At 41.1% G+C, this 21604-nt stretch overlaps 1 protein-coding gene across 11 annotated transcripts in view; it reads left to right on the forward strand.

Moving 5' to 3' along the window:
- agap1 (ArfGAP with GTPase domain, ankyrin repeat and PH domain 1) overlaps nt 1-21604 on the forward strand; it is a 667156-nt gene that overhangs the window by 452878 nt on the left and 192674 nt on the right. For all 11 annotated transcript variants that reach the window (XM_048534221.2, XM_048534222.2, XM_048534223.2 and 8 more), the window contains exon 10: nt 19623-19727. In XM_048534221.2, the coding sequence (XP_048390178.1) occupies nt 19623-19727 (105 nt within the window). The remainder of the gene's footprint in view (nt 1-19622; nt 19728-21604) is intronic.

Consider the following 21604-nt stretch of genomic DNA (forward strand, 5'->3'; position numbering starts at 1 on the left):
TAGATGACATGTCCATCATGGGCCTCCTGCACTGCCACAATGATGCCACCCGAAGGTTGCAGGAACAGCAACTCATATTCCGCCTGGGAACCCTGCGGCCTAATGGTATCAATGTGGACTTCACCAGTTTCAGGATCTCCCCTTCCCCAACTGCATCCCTAAACCAGCCCAGTTCGTCCCCTCCCCCCACTGCACCACACAACCAGCCCAGCTCTCCCCCCCCCCACCCACTGCATCCCAAAACCAGTCCAACCTGTCTCTGCCTCCCTAACCTGTTCTTCCTCTCACCCATCCCTTCCTCCCACCCCAAGCTGCACCCCCATCTACCTACTAACCTCATCCCACTCCTTGACCTGTCCGTCTTCCCTGGACTGACCTATCCCCTCCCTAGCTCCCCACCTATACTCTCTCCACCTATCTTCTTTACTCTCCATCTTCCGCCTCCCCCTCTCTCCCTATTTATTCCAGTTCCCTCTTCCCATCCCCCTCTCTGATGAAGGGTCTAGGCCCGAAACGTCAGCTTTTGTGCTCCTGAGATGCTGCTTGGCCTGCTGTGTTCATCCAGCCTCACATTTTATTATCCAGTTTCCAGTCTGTCTCTTTGCAGCTTGAGGATGCCAAGGTGAGCTTGCCCACGAGGAATTTTCTTTGTTTCCCCTACTTTTCTGCAAATCTTCATTCTTGTACTCCCTAATCGAGCTGTCCATGTCATTATATTGAAAATCAGGGGCATAGATCCAGAGAATGGCACCTATGAAACACTGCCACACCAGTGGAACATTTACCATTGGCCTCTCTTTTAAGCAGAGAAGAACAGAACTGGCACAAGAGATTTGTGAGAGGTTTTAATTATGATTTCTTTGGGAGATGATGGCCTAGTGGTATTATCACTGGACTGTTAATCTAGAGACCCAGGTAATGTTTTGGGGACCTGGGTTTGAAACCCTCGATGGCAGATGGTACAATTTGAATTCAGTTAATATCTGGAATTGAAGATCTAATGATAACCATGAATCCCTTGTTAGTTGTCAGTAAAAACCCTCCTGGTTCTCTAATATCCTTTAGGAAAGGAAACTGCCACCCTTACTTGGTCTGGTGTATGTGTGACTCTCGACCCACAGCAATGTGATTGACTCTTAACTGCCCTCTGGGCTACTAGAGATGGGCAATAAATGCTACCTAGCCAATGATGCTGTCATTCTGTGAATGACTTCCAATAAAATGTGCTAACAAATATATCGTGCTAAGTGGAAAAGTATTGGCACCGACAAAGGAAAAATGTATGATATTGTCAAATCTTTACCATTACTTCCATAAAATGTGAATGGAAATGATCAGATTAAATGTAATTTAAATCTGTTTGTGCAGCCAACCCCACCACTGCCAGACGTGTTTGATACCAAGGCTGCAATGGTGAAGCCATGAGGACAGGTTCAGCTTGTATTCCCTTGACTGTAAAGGATTAATGGGTGATGTAATTGACATGTTCAAGATAATTAAAGGAACTGATGTAGATAGAAAGAAAATATGTCCTTGCACAAAAGTGGTTTCCAGAACAAGGAGGCATGACATTAAAATTAGAGCAAAGCCATCAACTTGTGAAGTCCAAAAGCAAACCTTCACACAAAGGTTCATGGAAACTCGATCTCTCTTGAAGCAAGAAGATTTTTTGATACTGGGAGGTCCATTAAAAATTACAAAATTGAGATCAATAGAGTTTTGTTTCGCTTGGCTATTAAAGTTATAGAACCAAAGTGGGTAATTATAAGAGTAATTAAGATCGAGGTTAATGTGATAAAAGCCTCTTCTTGTATCCATTTTGTGCTTAGCAGTCACCCATCTATGAATATGGAGGGAAAAGACAGTTGCTACATTTGACTGTTCCAAAAAACTAGTTGCCTTCAATACTGCTGAGCAATAAAGGCACAGCTTGTTATAAAGTTTTCAATAGGCCACTCAGAACAGTTCACATTAGTAACCAGTCAGTTTTGTCAATCAGAGCTAGTCAGAAGAGAAGGTTGCTCTGTTTGTGCTATTAGTCAGGTACTGAGGAGCAGGGAGAAGAGGCTCCCTTCCACAGTGGTACTCCTGTCATAGGATCAGATCCACTGGGCCTCAGAAGAAGTTCGGGGAGTCAGACAATGCAGCTTAGATTGCGGGTTAGGGTTCAGATAAAGCTTCAGGAGTCTAGGGCCTCTGAAGAAGTCATGAACCACTAATAATTCATGCAGCTGAGAACGAGGGTAAAGGAAGCCCTAAAGAAGTATATGTTCTGTGCAACTGAGCAAGATTTGAGATTGGAAAAACGCAGGGGCAGTACCAACTTGGTGAAGCTAGCTATCTGAAAAGCTGAAATTGTGTCTGTGAATGCATGCTGAACAGTATTTCAGAGTCCAGGGTTGAGGACCACAGTTTCAACTGGAAGAGTGTGCTACCAGAATATGAAGTGCTTTCAGTGCCATTTGTGACTGTACATTATTTAAGGGAAATCTGAAAGCTTGGGCTCTACCAGTGAAGAATTGGAACCCTTGTGAAGCTTTAATGTTATTTTTATGACTCTCTGTCAGTAAAATCTGAGGGGTTGATAGAAAATCCATAGGATCTGTCTTGACCGCTTTAACTGTTTGATGTGCTCTGTGGAGTGTTTAACCGCAGTGTGTCTGTAACCCATAATTATGTCAGGTTGACGTCATTGTGTGTTATAATATATTCTATGCGTGTGTGTATTCCTGCTGTAATGGTGTGTACTAATCTTTGGTGTTTGTTCAGAAACATGCAAACTTGTGGCTTTACTCAGTAAGTATCTTAGATCACATAATTTGTCCCCTTTTTTAAAAGAAAAGGTACTGTTCCCTTTTAGATTGTAATATAAATTTTGCAGTCTGATCCAGGATCATAACATCAGCCATGATCTAGTGGAATGATGGATCATGTTTGAGGGGTTGAATAGCCACCTCTTGTTGCTAGATTCTGCACAATGAGTTCTGCACAAATGGCACTGAAAGCACTTCATATTCTGGTGTGCTCTCTGTGTCACACCTGGCTCAGTTCATAGTATTTTAGGATGCTTGTGATTGCTTTATAAACTCAAGTTTTTCTTTCTTTTAAACAAGCTCATTTTACTAAAGATTCTTGAAGTTGGGACAGAAAAAGGAAAAGTTCTGTGACATAAGAAAACGTGGAAACCTCTTGTGTCCGAAACAGAAACAGGACCAGTTATAAATAGGGAACTTGAATTGACTGTATATGGACTGGGTTGGTAGTATAAGGGACAGTGAGGAGCTGGCATTCCGAGATGGTGTATGGAAAGGTTTTTTTACATCAGAATGTACCCAGTCCACCGAGAAAAGAGGCACTTTTGGACCCAGTTCTTGGGAACAAGTTGGACAATGTAGATCAACTGACAGTGGAAGAATATTTAGATAACAATGATCATTGTATCATAAGGTTTAGGATGATAGTGGATAGGCCATTTGTCAGTCCAGAGGAAAAAATAATCATCTCGTGGAAAGCAGACTTCAATTGGACAAGAACAGAACTGAGCTGAACAGACTAGAACCAAAGGTTGGTGGGAGAAACAGTAGCGGAACAATGGACTGCCTTCAAATTGAAGGTGGTTCAGGTTCAGTTGAGGTATATTCCTTCAAAAGGGAAAGTTGGATCAGACAAATCCAGATCTCCCTAGATGTTAAAGATAGAAAATGATTTGAGGAAGAAAAAAGTGGTTATGGCAGGTATCTTATTAGAATTGAGAACCAAGCGGAATACAGAAGGGTGGTGAGAAAACAAAGAGGAATTATGCAAAAAGACAGGCAGGTGACATAAAGTGAAAAGCCAAAGTCTTCTGTTAGCTGTGATAATGGGAACTGCAGATGCTGGAGAATCCAAGATAACAAAGTGTGGAGCAGGATGAACACAGCAGGCCAAGCAGCATCTCAGGAGCACAAAAGCTGACATTTCGAGCCTAGACCCTTCATCAGTCATAGAAACTATTGAGACGAGCGTGAAGGCCAAATAGGGACCAGAAAGGTACGTACTTGTGGAGGCAGGAAGCATGCCGAAGTGTTAACGACTGCTTTGCTTCTGGAGAAAAAAGAAGACCTAAAATAGAGAAACTGCCCAGGGTGACACAGGAGGAAACTCAGTCACTAAAAGGGCTTAAGATTTAAAAGGAGCAGGCATTTGGTAAGCAGGCAGTGTTTGAAGTTGGTAAGATACCAAGAACTGATGAGATTCAACCAAGAATATTATAGGAAATGAGAATGGAAATTATAGAGGCACTGGCCATCATCTTTCAATCTTCCCTGAATTTGGGGGATAGTGTCAGAGGACTGGAGGATTGTACAAAAAAGATTGTAAAGATACAACCCAGCAATTACAGACCAGTCAGTTTGACTTTGCTGTGGGGAAATTTCTCAAAATAATTATTTAAGGTAGAATAAATCGTCACATGGAAAAATGTAGATTAATTTGGATAAATCAGTTTAGATTTGATCAGGGAAAATTGTCTAACTTGAAGTTCCTTGAAGAGATAATAGTGAAGTTTCATGAGAGTAAGGCTGTTAACATGATGTCCATGAACTTTTTCAAAGGTATTAGGTGGGGTGCCACACCGTGAACTTGAAATAGGACTACTAGGTATCAGAACTGCAAACACAGCCCTGTTGGCCCTTCAAAGTCTTCCACCTCGGGGCTTGAGGCAAAATTGGGAGAGCTGCCTCAGGCAGCAGTCAAGCCTGACATGGTCATACTCGTGGAATCATACCTTACAGTAGCAACATGCATATCAAATTGGTTGAGGGATGGGAAACATAGTAATGCCTAATGGATGTTTTTTGGGCTATGGAAAGGTTTGCCCAGGGACATGGGTATAGGGACCCTTGCTTTTCCTGATAATAAAAATGTCTCGATTTTGTGTGCAGAAGACCATTTTACAGCTTATGATTGGCACAGTACTTGTGAGGGGAGCAGTATAGAATTTCATAAGAAGATTAACAAATTGATGGATTGGACAGATGAAGTTCAATCTGGAGAAGTGTGAGATGCTAGATTCTGATTTAAACAAAAATTATAAAATACAAGGCACTGTTCTAAAGGGTGGGTAAAATCAAAAGACCTGTGTGTACATGTGCATAGGTTGCTCAAAAGGGGCAGGACAAGTAGATTAATAAAGCATGGAGAAGCAATGGCATAATGGTATCGTCATTAGAATAGTAATTCAGAGATCCAGCTAATGTTTTGGGCACCAGGAGTTGAATTCCACCATGACAGTTGTGTCTGTGTGTGACTCCACACCCACAGCAATGTGGTTTGATCACTCTTGACTGCCCTGAAATGGCCCAATCGGGTCTACCAATCACTGGACAGTCTCAAAAATGAATGAAACTGGATAGACCACCTGGCATTGACTAACTAACCTGGTAGATAGCACAATGGCAAACATAGCCCCATCAACTCTGCAAAGTCCTCCATACTGGGGCTTGTGCCAAAATTGGGAGAGCTATCTCCAAGACTAGTCAAACATCAGCCTGACATAGTCGTGCTCATGAAATCATACCTTACAGGTTGTGTCCCAGACACCGCTACCAGCATCCTTGGATATGTCCTGGCCCACCAGGGGACAGACCCAGCAGAGGTGGCTTCACAGAGTACATAGTTGGGAGGGAATTACCTTGAGAAGCTTCAGCATTGACGCTAGATTCATGAAGTCTCATGGCATCCAGTCGAACTTGGACAAGCACGTGTCCTACTGTTACAACCTACTCACCCTTATTCTGTAACTGCAGTTTGGTCAGAGGTCTCCAGTGTCCATCGCTAAAAGTAGTTCAACATTACTACTGCTGACTAAGCCGGTCAAGTCCGATAACTCCTAGTCTGGACCTGTTGCAAGTGGTGAGGGAACCAACGAGGGAAAACGTACTTGACCTTGTCCTTATGGTTCTGCCTGCCGCAGATGCATTTGTCCATGACAGTTTTGGTAACAGTAACCGCTGCACGATATTTGTGATGACTAATTCCCGAGTTCAAAGTGAGAATGTCCTTCTTCATGTTGTGTGGTGCTATCGCTGCACTAAATGGTATAGACTTTGAACAAATCTAGCAACTCAAGTCTGGCTTGTATGTGGCTCTGTTGCCATCAATAACATCTGAATTGTATACCCAACACAAACTGCAATCTCATGGTCTGGCATAGCTCCCACTCTACTATTACCATCAAGCCAGGGTATCGGGCCTCTGGTTCGATTAATATTGCCGAAGGACATGTCAGAAATAGATCAGGCCTAAATAAAATTGAGGTGTCAACCTGTTGAAGCTACAAAGCAGGACTTTTTGTGTACCAAAGAAAATAAGTAAATGTGATATGCAAAGTACCGTTCGTGTTTAGTGAGTGGATGGGTTCTGGATTATACTTCCTATAAGTGTGGTGAAGGTAGGTTCAATTGAGGCATTCTAGAGGGTATGAGGTGATTTGTTTCTGTTCAACAATATGCAAGAATTGAGGGAAAAGCAGGAGAATTGAACATGTTTGATTTATTGCCAGAGAGTCAGTGCAGACATAATAGCTGAAAGGGCACCTTCTCAATTGTACCAATCCTGTGATTCATGCCATCAGTGAAGGTTAAATTCACATAGAAGTGTGAAAGGGCAGTAATCTCATTTGCTACACAACTCAGCAACATAACGAGTCAGTGGATAATAAAATGTGAGGCTGGATGAACACAGCAGGCCAAGCAGCATCTCAGGAGTCATGGTTTCACAATAAGAGATAGCAAGAGCTGCAGATGCTAGAGTCAGAGTCAATACTGTGTGGAGTGGGAGGAGCAAGAAGGTCGACGTTTTGGGTTTATACCCTTCATCAGTTCCCGATGAAGGGTGTAAACCTGAAATGTGGCCTGAGCAGAGCCTTATAAAGCCTCCGGAGTACATTCCTGCTTTTAAATTCAAGTCCTCTCAAAATAAATGCCAACATTGCATTTGCCTTCCTGACTACTGACTCAACCTGCAAGTTTATCTTGAGAAAATCCCAGACTAGAACTCCTAAGTCTCTTTGCACTTCAGACTTCTGCATTTTCTCCTCATTTAGAAAATAGTCCATGCTTGTATTCTGCTTCAAAGTGGATGACCTCAGACTTCCCTACGTTGTACTCTTCGCTACTTCTTTGCCCACTCTCCTAATCTGTCCAAATCCTTCTGCAGCCTCCTCACCACCTCAACGCTACCTGTCCCTCCACCTATCTTTGTGTCATCTGCAAACTTAGTCAGAATGCCCACAATTCCTTCATCTAGATCATTAATGTAAAAGTGAAAAGTTGTGGCCCCAACACTGACCCTTGTGGAACGCCACTTGTCGCCAGTTGCCATCCTGAGAAAAGACCTTTTTACCCCCACTCTCTGCTTTCTGCCAGACAGCCAATCTTCTATCTGTGTTAGCACATTGCCTTTAACACCATGGGCCATTATCTTGCTCAGCAGCCTCCTGTGCGGCACCTTGTCAAAGGCCTTCTTGAAGTCCAGGTAGATAACATCTATTGGCTCACCTTGGTCTACCCTGCTCGTTACTTCCTCAAAGAATTCTAGCAGATTTTTCAGGCATGACCTCCCCTTGATGAAACCATGCTGACTTTGCTCTAGTTTACCATACACTTGCAAATATTCAGAAATCTCATCCTTTACAATGGACTCAAATGACTCATGACTGAGGTTAACCCAATCAGCCTGTAATTTTCCATTTTTGCCTTACTCCCATTTTAAACATGGGTGTCACACTAGTGATTTTCCAGTACTCTGAAACCCTCCCTGATTCAAGCGATTCCTGAAACATCACCGCTAACGCTTCCACCATCTCTTCAGCTATCTCCTTTAGAACCGTGGGGTGTGGTCCATGTGGTCCAGGTGATTTATTCACCTTCAGGCCTATCAGTTTTACTAGCACCTTTTCCTTGGTGATGACCACCATACTCCATTCTGCCTTCTCTTGAATTTTTGGGAGATTACTTGTCTCTTCCACCGTGAAGAATGATGTGTAGTAATTATTCAATTCCTCAGCCTTGTTCCTCCTTGCTCCCCACGACTGTTTCTCCAGTGTCATTTTTCAGTGATCTGATGTCCGACTTTTGCCTCTCTTTTGCCCTTTATATATCTAAAGAAACTCTCTCAGTCTTCATTTATATTACTGGCTAACTTACCCTCATTTAATCTTCTGTCTCCTTATTTCTTTTTTTTTGTTGCCTTCAGTTGGTCTTTGTATGCTTTCCAGTCCTCTGGTTTCCCACTGCCCTTTGCCACATTTCTCTTTTGCTGTCAGCCATGGTTGCCTCATCCTCCCTGTAAATTACTTCTTTTTCCTAGGGATGAATTTTTGCTGTGTCTCCTGAATTAATCCCAGAAACTCCTGCCCTTGCTGTTCCACTGTCCTTCCTGCTAGACTCCTCTTCCAGTTAATTTTGCCCAGCTCCTCGCTCATACCTCTCTAGTCGCCTTTATTCAGCTGTAGTACTGTTATCTCTGATTCTGTCTTCTCCCCCTCAAATTTCACAGTAAATTCGACCATCTAATGATCACTGCCTCCTGAGGGTTCCTTTACCTTAAGCTCCCTTATCAAGCCTGCCTCAATGCACAGCACTAAATCCAGTATTGCTGTTCCCTTGTGCCACACCACCACAACTCCCTACTCCACCTCAAACTCTAGAAATCAGCTCTCTAATCCTTGCCACTTCCCTGCCTCTGTTCTCCTCCTTTGACTTCCTTAAAACCTGGCTCCTTGGCCAAGCTTTTCGTTACATGCAGAATATTATACAGTATTGGAGGAGGCCAATTGACCCATTTTCCAATAATTGCTTTAATTCTGTAGTCCTGTTTATTGACTTTATTGCTAATGGCGATAAATCCTTCCTATGTCCACCATGTAGGTCCCTCAAAATTTTTATATCCCTCAAAATTTTTATATCCCTCAATTTTTATATCCTTCAAAATTTTTATATCCCTCAATTAAGTGTGTCTTTGGCCTTCTCTGTTGCAAAGAATACTACCTCAAACTGTCCAATCTTTTTCTCATCGTAAAACTTTCCATTCCTGACAATATCTTATGCTCTTTATCATGTGCTAACATCTTTCCTATAATGCAGTGACCAGAACTGTACACAGTACTGCCTGTACTTTTTATTAGTGTTAACATGGTTATTGTGTAACCTCCCTGCTGTAATGCTGTAGACCTTGTCAATAAAGGAAAGCATCCCGTCAGTCATCTTGACCACTAATACCCGTCCTGCTACCTTCAGGAGTCTAGTTTAAAGAATCCTCAGTTGTTTCACCTTTCACAGGAGCCTACCATTTATTGTGTATGGACTTGCCTTGTTATCCTCCCCAAATGTCACTTAATACTCCTCCAGAATTAATTACATTTTCCATTTTTCTGTCTTCCGGAGCAATGAATTAATACCTCCCTGCAGTCTTCCTCAAAATAAATCATTCTCCAGTGTTCATATCATGTGATATTTCCTAATCATACTCCTGCATTAAAGTGTAAATCAGTAATGTACTATTGCAAAGATCAAGTGACCCAGTGCTGATCTCTGCAAAAACCAATAAGAAACTGTGTTTCAGTCACAAAAGTACTCTTCGATCGCTACCCTTTGCGTCCTGCCACTGACCCAGTTTTGAATGCAACTTGCCACTTACCTTTTAGATAAGCTTATAATTTTGTGACCAGTCTGTTCTGCAGGACCTCGTGTAAAAAGCTATTATAAATTCCATGCAGACTAGAACAAACACACTACCCTCATGAAACTTTTCTTACCTCAAAAAAACTCTTTCACCTTAGTCAGTTATAGGCTGACTGACCTGTAATGATCAAGCTGTAGTTTCCGTATTTTTAAACAACAGGGCACAACATTACCTGTCCTCTCATTCTCTGCCACCAAGCTTATAGCTGAGGAGGATTGAAAAATTATGAACAGTGGCTCATTTTAAATAGAATTCTCTTTTAATCTTTTAAAATCAAATGGCAAACACTATAACTGCAAAATTAATTGTAGAAGCACTGTCAGTTAAGGCTCAATTGGTAGCACTCTTGCCTTTGAATCACAAGGCTCTGAGTTCAAATCCCACTCCAGCATTTGAACACAAAAATCAGGGCTATATTGACAGGGTATTACATTGTCAGAGGCGCTGTCTTTTGATTGAAGTGTGAAATGAGGCCCTATCAACCTATTCAGGTGAATAATAAGTTACGTAGCATGATTCCAAAGAGTTGTAGAGGTATTATTCCCTGGAGTCCTGGCCAATATTTATTATAAACAGTGTCGTAAAAAACACATGATCACATCATTATAGTATTGTTGGTTGTGGAAGTTTGTTAAGCACAAACTCCTTGTAAATTCCATTGCTCATTTCAAGAGCACTTCATTGACTGTAAGCCACTTTGAAACACCCAGTGAATGTTTCAAAAAAATCTATGTAGGTGCTGTCTTGTGGTGCAGTGGCCGGTTTCTACCCTACCTCTGAACTGGGAGGCCTGAGTTCAAGTTCCACCTGCTCTAGAGGTGTGTAATAACAACTCTAAATGGATTGATTAGGAAAATAGTTTAAATAAAAAAGCAAGCCATTCTTTGATTTGTGTTGGAAGATCATCACTTTATTCGCAACCACAGCCTCGAGTGCTTACGAAATAGTAAAATATTTTCAAGCAAATTATGGCACTGAGCCAGATGAGTCAAAATTGGACAAGTGATCAAATGTTTGGTCAGATGTAGTTTGTGAGGAGCATTTCCAAAGTTCAGAGAGTCAGCTTGAAAGCAAGAATTTGAGAGCCTAGGGCCATGGCATCTGAAGTAATGGTCATCAGTGGTAGAGTTAAAGACAGATGGGGTGTTAAGAGAGGCCAGAATTAGAGGGGTGCAAATATTGGAGTGAATTTAAGGCTGGTGAGTTTACAGCAATAGGCAGAGGAAAGGTCATGGTAGGATTTAAAAATAAGAATGGGAATTTAAAATTTGAGGCAGAGTTAGATTGAGAGCCAATGCTCAACTCTCCTTTGACCCATGATTTCCTGTTTGTGATTTATTCTCCTTTCTTCAATCTCTATTAACTTCAATCTATAGGTGGGTGTTGGATTGCCATACAGAGGTTCTTTTTTACCTTCCCTATAATTTTCATTTTTTCCTGTTGGCCTGTTTCAATATCCAGTGTTAACCAGTCATGAAATAGTACAGGTAAAATCCAACTGTTTCATGCTGCATTCTCTGACAATGTCTTAACAATTCAGAGTTGTCTTGACATTTTTGCATTTAAACAAAAGCTTGTGCAATAACTGTTCACTGGTGCATCCTCCATGTTGAAATCTTGACCAATCAGAGTCCACTTTCCAGTGAATAACCCCATTTAGTTTTGTAATGCAGTATTTTGAAATTTGGTGTTGTTACATCTGCCCTGATGAGTGCAAGATGAAAATCGTAACAGCATCTCACTCTTTCAACAATAATCCTAATTGTGAACTAGTGACTATTTGCACTGAACTTCATCTAGACTGTCCTCAGACCTTTCTGATAACTGCACTGAGGCTATAGCATGAACCTTTGGCCTTCTCTTGTCCTGGTTCCCAGGAGCGTAGAGGGGATGGAGAAGCATCTGTTAACCCATTGTTCCCCCACCCCACCCCCAAACTACAGCACAATTTGAATATCTTGTAAGTCTTGATTAATTGTTTAATTATTTGATGAAATCCTCTTGTGTCATTGAGGTGCTGTGACAAGGCTGTGTTTTAGCCAGTTGAATCTTCTGTACTTTATTTTTCCCCTGAATGGTTATAAATTGAGCACCCAGTGACAACCTGTTCATTGCTTGACAATAAATACCACAATCCATTTGAAATGAGCCCCATCTTGAATGGACATCAGGTGCAAATTACATCCTTTCAAGTGCCAGTGGCAGTCAAAAAATTAATAAATAACTCTGTAGATGGTGCAGATACTTAGAAAAATTGGCCAGCTAATTTACCACAGCTTGAACTAAGGGTACCTTTTGCTAGCTGCAGACTAGAGTAATGTTGTCGCAGCCTTTTATTAATTGCACTTCGCAAGCAGTGACAGTTTTGTTGCTATTGGCAACTTTCTTCATTAAACTTAAAGCCGGTGTCAAATCCCATTAGCTGAACTGTGGGTACATTACATTTGTATTCTTCACGATCTCCCAGTATGACAGTTCCAGTTGTGTGGAGACAAGGCGGGGGAGACGTGCTCGAATGTAATAAAGCGTACAACCCGTTGTCGTAAGGGCCGAAGTGTGTCAATCATGACTAGCGGCAGGCCAGACACTCACTGACTGTTTCCTTTTAACAATGGAGAATAAAGTGTTTCACATGTTGGTTTTTATTTCAACAAGATTGCTTCCCCCATTAAGACTTGGATACAGCTCTGGCTTTAACCACTTTGATGAGTAGATTGTGTGATGGGCATTGCACTGTGGGAGGAAATGAACGGGATAATGATGAGAAGGTCACCTCGGTCCTCCAGCCTTTGAGAGGGGGCAAGCTTTACGGATGCTAATGCACCTGACACAGCAGGTGCTCACAGTATAAAGAATGAAGCCGCTACACCTCTGTACCATCACTCAGTACTTCAAACACATTGCACAAAAACATGATGAGATTGCTTTGCTACCTGTCTCCATAATAATCTTTACAGATGAAAGTTCCAGCTCCCTGGTGTAGTGGGATCTTAAAAATGTTTATACAATGTGTTTACAATTTGGCTTCACCAATTGCCGGAATAAAATCTTTTCTCAGCATTGACCATCTGACAGGGCATAAGTTATGTTGCCTGTATATCTTCATTCTAGCACTAAATTTCGGGTATATCTTGTATCAGGAGACAGTCAAGAGGATGAATTACGGTATATTAAGACTATAGTTGAGGGCTGCAACATGAAAAGGATCTTTTAAATGGAGGGGAACAATGATATGATGTTTCAACGAACTTATTTGTGGAAATTATAGAAAGGGAACAAACTTGTTATGGGAAGTAAAGTAGTCCTGCATTCTACCCAAATATTTAGTGTTTTTATGTTTAGTTAAAGTTTGGGTTAGCTATTTTTAAAATAATTATACAGAAAGTAATTTATTGATACCACTTTTAAATGTAAAATATTCTTCATAATAAAGGTTGGATCCGAAAATGCGGTCTGGTTTGTAGGTGTGTCCTAACATGTTACAAATTATAGGATAATTTTTGAATATCAATCTGAGCAGCGAGACAGCATCTTGTACTCTGAAGAATTAATCAGTTTCTGTTCTGGATATGGACACCTATTCTTGATACTGCACACATGTAGCGTTGCAGTATGGAGGTAGAGTACCTCACAAGCTGGTTGGCAAACCAGTAAGTGATTGCGTCGCCTCTTCTAGAGAAGGCCTACCGCATTCAAGGCCACTAAGACGTACATTTGCAGACCTTTCCTGGGATGACGGAGTCCAGGGCAGACATCCCCCACACTCAACATCAAGAGCCATTGTCCAAATAGAGGCTGGTAGCTTTTTATTGAACGTCAAGACCATGTTAAGACAGTGGTTACTACTGGTTCTGCACCCACTGCTAGGATTCTCACTGAATAAAGGGCCGCAAATGAATTATGTTGGGAGGAGGTCAGCACCAAGTACATGGGAATAGCTCTTCACAGGATTATTCTTCATTCTTGCTAACAAGTCCTTTGATCAAGCACTGACAACTCAAAACCTTGCCTCAGTTTGCTTGTCATGACCTCTGAATGAGAACCCAGCCGTTGTTGGGTTAAGATCAGCAGAATGAGGCCTTTAAGAGGGTTTCAACTACCCACTTGAGAGCCTCAATTGGTCACAGGGGAGGAAGGCTATCCATGGGCTTTCTTACCATGGGCCTAATGAGTTTGGAGGTACATAGGCAACAGTGTCGCCGTCTTTCCAGCTGGTTACTTCACTAGTCTTGCCATGGGCAAGACATTAAATTCTGCCCACGAATGAAGAAATGATCTCATTTCAAAAAAATTTGTAGCCTGATTTTTCCTGTCGCTCGATGGCACAATTGCTTCATCACAAGCTCAAGAATGGCCCAAAAAAAACCACAGCAAAAAGAATCCAAAGTCCTCACTGAATGGACAAGGTACTCGTGGCTTTGAGCGATAAAGAAACACAGTTCAGTAAAGACTTGCATTGCTGCAGTACTCGTTAGAACCTCTGAAAGTTCCAAAACACCTAATGACCACCGAAGTACTTTTGAAGTGTTGCTAGTAGGAATTGCAGCCTCCAATTTTACATAGCCACTTCCCAATGAAGGCAATGCTGATTAGTAGTCTAGGTTTGAGGAGTAAATATTGACCAAGACAGCAAACAGCACTTCCTTACTCTTCTGCAAAATTATTTTTACATTCACCTGGGAGCAGAAATTGTGCGTCCTGCACAGTGCTGCACCTCGGTGCCATGACTGCTTTGCATTAGTGCCACAAGATTTCCTTGCAGCTAATTGAGCAAAGCCTGAAACTCAGTTGATCTGATGCAATATGAAAGCGCCAGGTCATCTGGGAGAGGTGATCTTTTCACAGTGACAATAAGCAGACCCTTCCCAGTTGCAAATTACTCGATAGTTTGAGGGAAGCAGGTTTTGAAACCTAGTGCCCTGCAGTCCCCAAATAGTAATGTGTGACGTAAACAAACACAAAATAAATCAATCAGATGATAATAAAAGTGGGACAGTATAACCTATATGTAGCTTCATTACATAAACCTGCCTCAAAGTTAGAACCAGATTACAAGGGATAAACCAATCCAGCAAGGCTTTTGTTTAAATCCCATAATGGAGTTACTGCCTTTGCTTCCTCATAGGTAAACTTAGTCGGTAAATCTTACTGGGAGCCCCACTGCTGACTAGCTTGGGATGCTGAAGGGATGGTGCTGGGGATTTAATTGGCGAGTACTGCTTCTTCCCATCTAAACAGGGACACTGCTCCTCAGGAGTTACCTGAACGGCGCTACATGTGCAAATGACAGTCCCACGGGAGAGTTTCACATGACTCATCATTAGTTGTTTGCACTATTGCAGTAATGATCAGGAGGATTTAACCTGATAGTGTGAATTACTGCCCTTTGGCACCCTAATGCTTCAGCCTCACTGAGTGATTGGCTCAGTTAGCACAAGTCTCTGGTGGAAAGCACAATCAATAAATCTTTGTTGGTAAATAATTGCTATTGAGCAGAGTTTTAATATAAATTTATGAGCAGTGTTTTATCATTGCTGGTGGGTAAAGTACATTGCTGAGTGATAGATTTTCAAATATTGGTTACATTTGTTATGTATACAAGAATTTAATATAAAGTGTTTTCTGCATTATTTAAGTATTGTGGACTTAACAATTCAGCCTCTGCCTTTTCCTCACGGGTCTAATAACAGGAATTGTAAACTCACGGTCGACCTAGAAACTGATAAGTGTACTTTGCACTTTGTGTCAACGTATCCACTTGCAGCAGAATTAGACATTGAACTTCCCAGAAAAGAGAGAAACTTTGGATTGATCCAAATCATACAAGAGAAAGCAAAAGTCAAACTTTCAGATGTATTCCTGCTTCCTGTTTTCTCACCTACTTGTGCAAATCTTCCAAGTATTCTTGCTTCCATAACAATACTACTCCTAACTTGTTTTTCCCTTTATGTTCAGTGGAAGTAAAATGTTTAAGATGTTTTCAACATTCTGGTGGCAATATTTCATTGCTATCTTCTTTATTTTTCCTTGTGCCATTTTTAACCTTAATCCTATGGGTATAGAATTCAAAGCTCAGCTCTTGGTTAAACAAGTCACTTGACATGGACAATAAAGTGTGAAGCTGGATGAACACAGCAGGCCAAGCAGCATCTCAGGAGCACAAAAGCTGACATTTCGGGCCTAGACCCTTCGGCTTTTGTGCTCCTGAGATGCTGCTTGGCCTGCTGTGTTCATCCAGCTTCACACTTTATTATCTTGGATTCTCCAGCATCTGCAGTTCCCATTATCACTTGACATGGAACTTACTTTGTGCCACCCAAACAGCATATCATTTCTGCCCGTTTTAGCCACTAGGGAGCTGAGGCTTTGTGTTAATGCAGGGTTGGTTATTCCTGTTTCCTAAGTATTTATTTCATGCTAGTTTGCTTTTGACTAGGCTAGAACTGTATTAATCCTGCTGTGCCACACAATTGACCCCTGCAAGCCTCAGGCAGAATGCCATGTATTGGGGAACTGTACAGAAGCATGCTACCTCGGGACAAGTAGGCAAAATAGCCATCACGTTACACAAGGCAAGGCATGACTGTATACTTGCTCTGATAAAGCCTGTGGGATGTCCTTAATAAAGAAGATCTGTAGGATGATACTTTTGAAGTGTTCCTGCACCTTGGTGATAAGAATCGGTTTATCTTTTTCTATCATTATCACTGGTGCTATTGGACACCCCGTTTCTGTTGGCCTTGTTGAGAAGGGAGCAATAGGTTCATTCAAAGGTGCTTATTCTGACATAACAAACTTGTTTATGCTTACACTGGTGAAAGGGTTACTGCAGGCAACATCCATCATTTTGAAGAAGTGGCCTGTCGATTTTGTCATTACTTACTGGATGTGCTGCTACTTCTAAGTCTCTTTTAGATGTAGTTAGATTTAATTTGCTGCTGCAGGGCTGCAGAGTAAAGTGTTATAAGAATTATACATAGCAAATTTTTTAAAAATTCTGGTTTAAATTTTCATCATGCCTCCTCGTTGACCACCAGGATACATGGGCTATTTTTAATTGGTGATGATGTACCTTTTGCTGTTTCACTCAGCAAAAGCAAAAATACCAAAGATGCTCAAAGTCTGACAGTGTCTTAATTGCACAAAGAAATGTGTGTTGTTGGCTAATCCATCATGTATTTCCTATCTCTTGAGACGGTGGTGGTGAGCTGTCGACTTGAACAGTCCATGCAGCCCAAAAGCAGAAAATGCTGGAAAGCCTTAACTTGTCAGGCAGCCTGCGTGGGGATAGAAATACAGCCAATCTTTCATAGATATCAAGGTGTGGAGCTGGATGAACACAGCAGACCAAGCAGCATCAGAGGAGTGGGAAAGCTACTGTTTCGGGTCGAGACCCTTCTTCAGAAAACTCTTTTTCTGAAGAAGGGTCACGACCCTAAAAATCAGCTTTCCTGCTCCTCTGATGCTACTTGGCCTGCTGTGATTATTGCAGCTGTACGTCTTATTATCTCAGATTCTCCACCATTGGCAGTTCCCACTATCTCAGCTAATCTTGCAAGTCTATTTCATCAGAACTAGAACGAAAGTTAGAAGTTATTATAGGCTTTGAGAATGTAAGTGTTAAGAAGATGTGAAGTAGAACAAATGGGAAGGTCTGTGATTGGGTAAACAGTAGAAAAGACTAAATCAAAAAGTTTTGTGGTGCAACACCAACGGGAATGGTGATGGCACAAGTAAAGAAACAAAAGATATGTTCAGAGCTGGAGTGAATAGCTACTGTGGGTGAGGACGCATTGAGGCTTAGTGCAATACGCGATGTTTGAGCAGGCATCTTGGAATCACTGTTCAGCATTAAGTGTAGAAAATGGCCATTTGGATGAAACACAGGGTTACTGTCTAAGCTGTAGCCCTAAGATGGCTCACTGCTTTAAAGAGAAGAGAGAAATTCTTTGTCCAGTGCTGGTTTATTTCTCATTTGAGGTGAAGGCTAAGGCTAGGCCACAGAACACTTCTCCCTTGGGACCCCAATGTAAACATTGACCAGTCTGCTGAGATCAAAGGAAGAAAATACTGGAAATGCTACATGGGGTCATCATTTGGAGGCAGAAAGGGAGTCAGCATTTCAGATTGACAGTCTTTTAACCGAAACGTGGATTAAACCAGTCATCATTGTTTGCTGTAGAACCCTTAGACAATCCAGCCTGATTTGAGCTGAAATATTTCAGAGCATCACTATTGAAGCGCACCCAAATTAGCCATGTTTCTCGCAAATGACCCCTTTCATCGGATTTTGCTGAAAATATTAGACTCAATGGCAGGACAAGATTTGTAGTGATTGCAGAGGAACATACTGAAGAAGTCACTTCAGAAATAAAGTGTCAATTGTCAGAACTTCGACATAACTTGCACAAACAACAAAATATTGTGTCAGCTCCACTAATCAAGAGAACTAAGTTCTTTGTACTGCATTGTTACAAACAGCAGCAGGAACTTCCTTGGCCTAAGAATAACTCTACAAATTATTCAGGAAGAAATGTTATGGAAATATTGTTTTGAACCTCTTACATTTGCCGTGATGTCAAATGAGAATATGTGCTCAGAATTCTGCCGCACCTTCCATTAAGAAGTGTACTGCTTTCCCTTTTTCTCCCATTTATTTATTTTTAAGTGAAAATTTATCAAACTTTTGTGGTAACAGGTTTGATAAATGTTTTAAAACATTAAAGTCGGTAGTTTAAGCCAACTAAACGAAAGACAACTAACAAAATTGTAAAGATAATGCAAGTTATCTTTTAGTCTTACATATCACCAAATGAAATATACATAACAGTTGCTGGAAGGAATTTGATACAGCTACAGGCTCACAGAGTAAAATAAATTGGGGGAAGTGACTTACATATTGATTTTGTATGGTTGAAGATCAGATGAATGTAGATCCAGTGTGAATCCTAGAATTTAATTAGTTTTTTTCCCATAATAAGGTCTCCTATATGTTGGGGACACCCAGTGCAGAACATCTCAGGCTATAAACATGACCCAAATTTCCTGCCCCTTGTCATTTTGGTTTCCCCCCCCTTGTTACTCCTCTGACGTTTCTGCTATTGAACTGCTGCTGCATTCAATGCAAGCTCCAGGAACAGCACCTCATTACTCAATTTGACTCTTCATAGTCTTCAAGATTTGACATTGACTTCAACAATTTTTGCCCCCAGTTTGTTTCCTTTCTTTTTGCTGTGTTTCTCCCTCTTGTTTTTCTTTTTATTCCTCCTCTTTGTCTTAAAATAGCAACTATTCAAGATCCTGTTACTTCTGAACCTTTTTGTCATTTAATCTTTCCTGCTTTTTACTTTATTGCAGACCTTCCCTTTTGTTGTTTTTCACACCCTGCCTGTATTTCAGTTGCTCATTTCAGTCCTCTTCCAGTTCCGATGAAAGGTCATGCACCTGAAACGTTAACTCTGTTTATCCATCTCAGGTACTTCCAGACCTTCTGAATATTTGTAGCAATGTCAGAATTTGCTATGTTTTGGTTTGATATTGTTGATTTTTTTTAAAACATCTGTATTCATCTCTTCCTCCTCACCATGTGTTAGAGAAGGATGTATTGATGATAACTATGAACCCACCTATTGGGTGAGGAGGTGTAGAAGGGATCAGCCACTGACATTGGGACTGGCTGTTCTTCTGGATGCTGTTTCTAGGGGTGAGTGTTTGTACCTAGAGACCCAATTCAGCTTTGAACTGTAAGGCCTAAAAAAAACAAAAGTTGGATTGCAGGAGATTCTGCAATGTATAACCATGAAATGGAGCCACAGATTATTGTAATCGCACTATTTATTATTGTAATCAACAATATGCAAACTCACTTACACACTCCTTTAAAACTATTTTTTCCATAGGGTATGTTACTCAAGAGGAGTGGGAAGTCACTAAACAAAGAGTGGAAGAAGAAATATGTAACGCTGTGTGATAATGGGATCTTGACATATCATCCAAGTTTGCATGTAAGTGTATGATTTTCAGTAAGATCTTCTCAAACTCTGGACCATTCACCCACGCAGTCAAGCAGAAGGAGCTGTTATTGTGAGAGTTGAATTGGTGGAAAAAGACATCACTTCTGCTGATGATGTTTTTAATTTAAAATCACTGTGCAACGTTAAACTATGTAGAACGTTTATACTAAAACAGATAATTTAACACAACTGGTCTGCATACAAATTTAATCTCACTCTGTTGACATATTCTTCTACTTCATTCTCTCGTGCATGTTTATCTACATCCCCTTAAATGTTATTGACCTGCTGTCCTCACTGTAATGTTGAGTTTTGTTTTCTGAGTGAAAAAGTTCGTCCTGCATTTATTAGTGTAGACCTTCCTAAACCATGGGCTGCGATCCCCCCGATTTGTTTGAGAGATGAAATTGTGGGAATGCCATCTCTGTGGGAGCAATGGCTGGCATGTAGCTCAGATCAAGCTATAGGACCCCTTTAAAGCCTCACATTTTATGTATGCCAGGTGTGGCCTGATAGACAGGTCACTGCTGCAAAAGACCCCGTGTAAACATATGTGTTCTTATTTAAATAAAACCCTTCAGTTTACATAATTCTCACCCATTAAACCTCTCCTCCCCTTCCTCCACTCACTCAGTAGGTAAACTACAAACTGGAGGAACTGGCCTAAAAGAGGAGGGACCACATTTTCTTGTGCTTTTGGGAAGTTGACTTTGCAATGGTATGGGAACTAGGAAATTACACCAGACAGAACTACCAATGTGCATGTAATGCTGGCGGAAACAGATAGTACCAGAATAGAGAACAGTTAACTAGTAGCTGGGGTCAGAATAAGAGAGAAATTGATAAAGTCTAAATTAAGGTTCTGTGCAGTTATGTGAATGCACTTGAATAAGGCTGATGAGTTACAAATGCCAATAACCAAGCGGAAACATGAATACATGGCTGTGTCAGAAACATAATTCACAGAAAGTCAGGACTAAGCATTAAATATTCCAGGATGTAAGGTATTCAGGCAAGATGGAAAAGAGACCAAAGTATAAGGAGTAGTGATGATACTGATAAAAGAAAAAATTACAATTACGCAGAAGGAGGATGTCTCAGATGGTTGGAAGACAGAATGTCTTTGACTAGAGGCAAGGAACAAAAGACAAAAGTGCTATTACTTTCAGAGATAATGGGAACTGCAGACGCTGGAGAATCCAAGATAACAAAATGTGAGGCTGGATGAACACAGCAGGCCAAGCAGCAACTCAGGAGCACAAAAGCTGACGTTTCGGGCCTAGACCCTTCATCAAAGAGCTATTACTTTGTTAGGTATCGTCTGCTGACAAATAAGGATTGTCAGAGGAACAAAAGTGTAAGGAAATTACAGAGAAATGCATCAGGTAATGTGTATTTATAATGGGATAGTAGTAGTGTAAAAAGACAGAGAGGACAAAAGTTCCTGGAGTGTGTTTGAGAGAACTTTCTACATGAGAATGTTGCTAGTTCAATGAAAAAAGTAGTACTGCAAGTCGTGTCCTTTTGAATAAGGTGAATGAAAGCAATCGGGTGTCAGAAGGAGAATGTTTAGCTGACAGTATCAATTGGGTCATAAAATTTAGACTGACCATGGAAAAATACAAGGACCAGTCTAGGGTAGGAATAATTAAACGGGAGAAAGCCAACTTATGTGGGGTCAGCTAAGCTGGAATTATGTATTGATTGCGAGGACCGTAACTAAACGTTGACTGCCTTTAGAGAAAAGAAGAAATGTTTTGAGCATAGTTAGGGCCTAGTCCCAGAAAAGGGAAAGATAGGGCAAATAAATCCTGGAATATCAAAGGAGGTAGAGCTTAAGGTAAGAAATAAAAACAAGGTTGTAACAG

Source organism: Stegostoma tigrinum, chromosome 7 (genome assembly GCF_030684315.1).
Source record: "Stegostoma tigrinum isolate sSteTig4 chromosome 7, sSteTig4.hap1, whole genome shotgun sequence".
Lineage (NCBI taxonomy): Eukaryota > Metazoa > Chordata > Chondrichthyes > Orectolobiformes > Stegostomatidae > Stegostoma > Stegostoma tigrinum.